Source organism: Rhopalosiphum maidis, chromosome 4, assembly GCF_003676215.2.
Source record: "Rhopalosiphum maidis isolate BTI-1 chromosome 4, ASM367621v3, whole genome shotgun sequence".
NCBI lineage: Eukaryota > Metazoa > Arthropoda > Insecta > Hemiptera > Aphididae > Rhopalosiphum > Rhopalosiphum maidis.
This window is the reverse complement of record NC_040880.1, coordinates 22,848,354-22,856,192: the sequence shown is the minus strand read 5'-3', so window position 1 is coordinate 22,856,192 and position 7,839 is coordinate 22,848,354. Positions and strand designations below refer to the sequence as shown.

Genomic DNA, 7,839 nt, shown 5'->3' with positions numbered 1-7,839 from the left:
GGTTTCAAAATTGAAATTACAATAGTAATAAGATACTTAGATACTTATGATGATTATAGTAGGTATAAGTGTATAAAATAAACACAACGTATGTCGTGTAATGTGTATATACTATGCACTATGCAGTAATGCAATGCAGTATACATTATATAATAATATAAATGCCGAATAATAGGAAATAAAAATAAAAATGTACAACTGTTCTTTTCTAATAATTTACAAAATATTCCGCTAAAGAAACTAAATATTTGTGGTGTAACCTGTGAAATAATTTCTTAAATACGTAACAAATTTTTTTTCTGTAAACTGTGCATAATGCACAAATTGTTCACAATTTTTACTCTTTAATAAGCTTGTATATTATTCAATTAAATCTAATCTATTCTGTGCGTGTACTAATTATAGCATAAGGTCATAGATTAATGATTATTATGCTCATTGCTCAGCGGCGGCCAATGGTATGTAAAAGCACTAAAAGCTACGGGACACGGTCTAAGATTACAGCAAATACTATAGTGTAGTATTTGATAATAGTCGTGCAGTCGTGTCTGAGTGTCTCGTAATAAAATTATATCTATATATAGGATCTTAACCCTTTGCCGAATTGATAAGAATACGAGAATCACCACGCATGCGCACAATTGGCGGTGCATTCCTGTGTTTACGACGGTACTGTGATTGGATTAGGTTTAGATTTTTGTTATTGTTATTATTTAGTTTTTTAGGTTGTGAGCTTGTGAACAGTAATTGTGGCACCGTTCACTTGTGCCGCTGTGGAAATTATTGAGGAATGCTGATTAGTGATTACGGACATCGATGATGGACCTTTCTTGACGGGTTCAGGATAGCACGATTCCGACGCCTCATACTATAGTAGTTCATTGTTCATTTAATCCCGGTGAGTATTGTGTGGGGGTGCCGAGTGTAGTTTGACAGATTTTACTGCATCACAATAATATCGAGCCTTCTTATAGTGTGGTGCGTTTTTTTTTACTTTGTTTTTAGATTTAGAAGAGAACTACATATTGTTATAAAGTAAATTGAGACTAGCATCGTTTCCACCTGTTGTCCAAACACTACAGGTAATTATTTGAATAAATAATACAATCAAATATAAAGTTACATTCTGGTTTGACATAGATTTGTTTGTTTTTTTATGCCATGTGTACATAGAAATAATATATAATTATAGAGTATTTATGCTTTTAAAAACCAATATTCCATCCTGACTATGCGAGGAAATTAAAATTTTTATTACAAATTATGCTGGTGACTGCAGTTGAAAGCTAGAGTGATTTATCTGGTGATTTTTATTGCACTAATAAATTAAAAAAATTAATTACTCCTAATTAGGTAAACAATTTGTTGTACCAAGTAATCTAAATATCTTAATACTTTTTTATTGATACTCTATTTTTAGCTAAAAATTGAACAATAGTTACTATTAAATATTGATTTTTGATTCTTATTTTTCTCAATTATTGGCATGGTTAATATTTTAAATATGTATTTAATAGAATCTATTTTCTTTAGAAAATTGGAATGTGTTTTCTTGTTTAGTTATTATAGTATTATTATAAACTTATAAGTTTAAAAATAAACCTGTTTGTTTAAAAAAAAAAAATAGATTTTAAGTTTATTTCAGAATTATCTATTTATATTAATTTATATTTTTATAAATAAAAAAAAAATAATACCAAATCAACTTTTATTTTTATAAGTTATTAATTTTTTTAACATTACAATTAAAGTAATTTAATGTTTTATTATTAATAATTTATGATTTAAAAGAATTTATATTTTTATATTTTAAAAAATAAATCATGTTTTCTTTACCTACAGATATCTCACAATGGAAGAAAATAGTGTTAGCCCATCCGATGCTAATAAAATTAACCAGCCTGTTGTTGATGAATGGAAAAATGATGTAAATAATACTTCCAATAATGATAACTATGAGAATAATGTAGTAGAAACACTAAATAATACCACATTAGATGATAATTCTGTGTTTAAAAATGCTGATAGAGAAACACGAGAAAATAACTGTGATTTATCTAACAATGAAAACAACACTTGGGTTAATCAAAATGAACCGAAAAACCAATTTGGTAATAAAAATAACTCAGGATATCATAAAGGACCAGGACGATTTAATAAATCAAATAATGGCAATAATTCTTATGAAAAATCATGGAGTAATAATTCCACTTCAAATAATAACGGACGTGGCCGTGGCCGTGGTCGTGGTCGTGGTCGAGGTATTATTAAAAGACTTGATGAAGAAAATGAATCATTTAGAAGTGAATATGACTCTGATATTAATAAACATGGTGATAACACTGCCCCTAGTCATCGAGGTCGAGGACGAGGACATAATAGAGGTAGAGGTGGAAGACGTGATCAATCATCAGGTGGCTGGTATGGCAATAGTGAAGACGTTCATAAAAAGAATGAAAATGATAAACCAATTATTCCAAAAGCACAGTACATTCCTCCTGATATTGAAAATGAAGAGTCTATTTCTGGAATTGAGGCAGGGCTTAATTTTGACAAGTATAAAACTATTGAAGTAAAAGTGAGTGGAACTAATCCTCCACAAAGTATGACATCGTTTCATAGTTCTGGTTTGTGTACTATTTTGTTAGATAACTTATCTAATTGTAATTTCTCTACACCAACTCCAGTACAAAATTATGCAATACCTATTATCATTAATGGCAGAGATTTGATGGCCAGTGCCCAGACTGGTTCTGGAAAAACTGTAAGTTAATTTAATCTTTAAATCTTTTACAAATGTATAAAGTTTTTATTTTTTTAGGCAGCGTATGTTTTACCTATTTTGCATAATTTACTAAAGCAACCAACACAATTAATTTATGACGAAAATCATTGTCAACCACATGTTGTTATTATTGCACCTACAAGGGAGTTAGTGGCACAAATTTCTGAATGTGTATGGAAATTTAGTAAAGGAACTGATATTAAAAATGGGTTACTGTATGGAGGTACATCTGTTTCGTATCAAAAATCTAAAATCCTGCAGGTAATGAAATTTTAAATAATTTAATAATTAAAAAATAAATTCACTTATTTAAATGTATATTTTAACTATAAAATTTTTTTCCATCTAGAGAGGGGTTCACATATTAACTAGTACTCCAGGACGTCTTAATGATTTTGTTGAAAAAGGTATTGTGACTTTCTCTTCAGTTAAATTTTTTGTTTTGGACGAAGCAGATAGAATGTTGGATATGGGATTCAAACCTGATATAGAACGAGTATTAACACATTCAACTATGACTCCCATTGTAAGTATTCTTTATTATTTACAACATATTAAGTAGCAAGTATTGGGTATTAAGCCTGATATTATGAATCTGCGATATGATTTTTTCTTGACTAAAATATAAATTATAATTTTTATACCATAAACATACACAAATACGCCCTAACTAAATACACAACATTTTTTTTCTATAATAATTCTTATAATTCTATTACTTAAAGTATAATATAATTAATGTGTATTATAGATTGTCATAAATCTTTGTAAAAAATATATTACTCTGGAACAAAATAAATATTTTTGGTTCATTCTAGTAATTTATAATAGTAAATAATTTTATACAAAAAAAAAGTTAGTGTGTAAAACAATTTTTTGCCTGAGGGCAGGTGTATCCCCCTGTCCTATTTTTATATCAGGTCCTGATGGTGTACAAAATATTAAATTATGTACAATGTACATAAATGTGACTATAACAGAAAGTTTTTATGAGTATAATTTTTCTAGGAGTCGAGACAGACAATAATGTTTTCTGCTACATTTGCAAGTGAAATACAACATATGGCCACTTCATACTTGAAACCGGATTATATATTTGTAGCTGTTGGAGAAATAGGAGGAGCATGTAAAGATGTTGTACAAACAGTAATAGAAGTCACAAAATTTAAAAAAAAAAATGAATTACTTGATGTAATTAAAAAAATGGGTATGTTTATTAATGTAAAATGTTTAATAATTTATTAAAAATGTTAAAATATTTATGCAGTTATTTATATTTTTTAAGTTTGTATAAATATTAAAACATTATTGAATATTTTAAGTTATAACCATTATAATTACATTTATTGTTATATTTTAGAAAATTGTCAAGGTACAATAGTGTTTGTCGAGAGAAAAAAAGTGGCAGATTATACTGCTGCATATTTAAGTGAATTAGATTACCCTACTACTAGTATTCATGGTGCACGCGAACAACCTGAACGAGAACAGGCATTAAGAGATTTCAAGACAAATAAAATGAAAATTCTTGTAGCTACTGCTGTTGCAGCTCGTGGCTTAGGTATTTATTTTAAATTATTATCTTATATTATAGAATTTTATTTGTAATATATTTTTTTTTTTGTATTAATAGACATTAAAGGTGTGAATTATGTAGTGAACTTTGATCTACCAAAAACAATTGATGAGTATGTCCATCGTATTGGGCGTACGGGTAGATTAGGAAATGCTGGTAAAGCAATTTCATTTTTTGACCCAGAATTTGATGGTCTATTAGCTCCTGAATTAATTAGAATTCTCAAACAAGTAAGTTTCCATTAATACAAATTCTTAAAAAACAATTTAAATTGATTAATATTAAAAATGTTATATAATTAAATTTATTATAAAACTTAAATAGCTAAATTTAAAATTAAATTGTTTAAAAATTATTAATTAAAATGTATAAAATATTAAAAAATAATGATTTTATTTTTAAAATTCTATAAAAAAAATAATGTGTTTGAAATTATATATTTTAGGCAGATCAAGAAGTACCATCATTTCTAAATGACGCTTCTGAACGTATTCTTCTAGCCTCTCCAGCTATTGACAATTTCAACGATATAAGAACGGTAACTTGAATACTAATAGTTTTATTATTATTATTATTTTTAGTAAACTAACAATAATACATTATTTTTTTGTTTTCTAATAGCCTATACCAAAATTGAATGATGCTTAAATGTGTTAATTTTAATTTTATTTTTCTAGAATGTTGATGTCACATCCAACTTGGTTGCTACTGAAGAAGAAGAACAGTGGTAGATTATTTGATTAGTTTAGGATTTAGATTTACAAGAGTATAAATACAGAGTAATTATTTTAATATGAATCAGTTAATATTATTAAAATTCAAGAATCTAAATCTGTTATAAACATGGTTTGGGACTTTAGGCATTTACTTTTTTATTTGAATTGACTTTGAGCAAAGACACAATTGTTATAAAAATGTATGTTATATTATTATAATTTAAAATATTTAATTTATTCAAATAGTTTTTTGTTATTTTTTTTTCTTTTTACTTTAAAATAACTCAGATAGACAGGAAAACACTGATAAAAATCTAATTTTTTCCTTAGTAGTGTGTTTATGATTGAATGTTGTTTTTTAACGTATTACCTATATTTAGTAGTAATACTTATCTTGTCTTTGTTAATTTTTGATCTGTTGTGTCGGTCATGACTAGTCATGGGTTATAAAAATGTTTCAACATGGTTTAAAATATGGTCAGTTGATTTTTGGTAACACTGTTTTTATATTTTAATTAAATTAATAAATTTAAAATTGGAAAATGAAAAGTTTGTGCGGTATAAAAAGTTATGTATTTTGTTTTGGGTCTGAAGTTTTTGTCATTGATAATTATGTTTAATGTTTTAAAAAAAAAATATTTAATTTTTAAGTGAGACCCTATTTATTTATTTTTTGATTATAGGAAAAAATTTAAAGTTTGCTTTTTTTAATTGTTTATTTCAGTGTTACAAAATGAGGTAATAATGAAGTTTTTAACTGCTTATTTTTGATGATTGTAGGCTAGTTATCTAGTTCCAAACCCTGGATATAAAATATAATTAAAATTAATTTATCTACTAACAATATTATGAATTAAAATTTTAGTTTTTACTATTTAAACACATTTAGAAAGTGAATAATTTTTAGACTGGTTTAGATGTCAAAATTTTTTGTTAGAATCTCATTAATAATGGTGAAAACATAATTTTTGGATATTGTAGATATTGACTGATGTGCATTAAAATAAAACAAAAAACTGTTGATATTTAATATTTTTATAAAAACTATTTTACAATAGTTCTATTTCATAGGTAAATCAATAAAGCATTTAACAATATAAACCGATAGTTTACAAATATATTAAGCATTAAATATTTTATCAAAAATGATTATTTTTTCACCTACCGCCATAAAAGCTAATAACTTGTTTTTGTTACAAACTTTAAATTGTATGGGACCAAATAAATTCCTTGTGTTTATTAGAGATATTCAAATCTTGGACTATATACAAACAAATTTATTGACAATATTTAACTTAATTTTATATAAATGATTATTTGTTACTTAGAAAATTGTAAAAACTGTTTTTACTAGATGGTTTAACAGATCAAAATATTTATATTTAACTTTAAATTTTATACTTGTTAACAACTTTTTTAAATACTCAGACCGAACTAAGTATTTAAATTTTTATTATTTTATTTTGTTTAATTTTTTTTTTTTTTTTTGATGACATAAATAACTGTGATTTATTTATTTTAATTGTAAATTTTAAAACTAATACTGTATTATTTATTTTAATATTTTATTATTGAATATTGATAGGCTTCAATCTACAAATGATTCATATAATGATATAAAACTGTATCACTAATACTAATTGTTTGTTATTTGTAATGTTAAGTACAATTATAGTATAAACATAATATTTAAGCTTTTATATTTATTCAAAAAAAAAAAAAATAAGAAATCAAGAAAGAATACATACTGTCTATTTAAGATTTTTTTTCAATTCTTAACCATGGTTTCATATTTACTAATTTTTAGTAACTAATAATTAGTAATAGTTTTATTTATATTATTTTAACTAAGTACTGTCTATTTTAAGCTAATTGCAATAATAGTGTGGATACTAATGTTTGTATGCAGTTAATTCTATGAAATGTTAGAAGATTTTACAACTGATAATTTTAAAATTGGTTAATTCATAATTAAAATTATATTTATGTGACAATACTACGTGTAAGCAATAAGCATATTTCACTTTGGTTACTACTTATTACTATTTACCTCTTCAATAGTTCCTCTTAAATTGTTTGATTAAGTCTAAAGGCATGAATTTTATTCGTTTTTTAAATTTATTTTGTAGTGCCATTTCACTAGAAACATAATCACAATTATAATAATTTATAGTTATATTTTTACTTGTTATAATTAGTTGTGAAAAAAAATTACAATATTGTTTGAGTTTGAGTAATTTGTATGTACCCATAACACTTCCTAAATACTCACATGACTGAGTACAATTTTTAGGTTTTTAGACCAACCACTGCTATTAGAAAATTACGTTAATAAACTTTTTTAGTTAATGATAGCTTATTAGTTGTAACTCATTTAATTTAAATTTGAATTCAATCAATGTATCTGTTGAAATTCATTTGGTTGGAATCACAAAATACTTTAAATGAAAACCAAATTTAGAATAATAATTTTATTAATTATCATGTCTATTACAAAAATGTGAATAATATACATAAAACCATTATTTATTTTATATTAAGTAATTTATACAATGTTTTACTTGACATAATAATATAGCGTTCTATTTTTTGAAAACTGAAATAATATTTATTTTATATAATGTTATTATTTATTAGATATATTCACTTTTAACAAAATATAATATGTTGCTTTGTAATAGTGATAATTGCAAAATATATTGCATATAAATATTCAGTATTATAGATTATTATGGATGATAGCTTATAATTTTAATATTGTT

General features: G+C 24.8%; 1 protein-coding gene across 1 annotated transcript; it reads left to right on the top strand.

Moving 5' to 3' along the window:
• The first annotated feature begins 655 nt into the window (after positions 1 to 655).
• Positions 656 to 6,385, top strand: LOC113560426 (ATP-dependent RNA helicase vasa-like). The gene is made up of 10 exons (XM_026966290.1): positions 656 to 898; positions 1,006 to 1,082; positions 1,843 to 2,764; positions 2,822 to 3,046; positions 3,135 to 3,311; positions 3,794 to 3,992; positions 4,146 to 4,346; positions 4,419 to 4,591; positions 4,807 to 4,899; positions 5,039 to 6,385. The coding sequence occupies exons 3-10, from the start codon at positions 1,853 to 1,855 to the stop codon at positions 5,090 to 5,092; spliced, it is 2,034 nt and encodes a 677-aa protein (XP_026822091.1). The 5' UTR covers positions 656 to 898; positions 1,006 to 1,082; positions 1,843 to 1,852; the 3' UTR covers positions 5,093 to 6,385.
• The last annotated feature ends 1,454 nt before the right edge of the window (positions 6,386 to 7,839 follow it).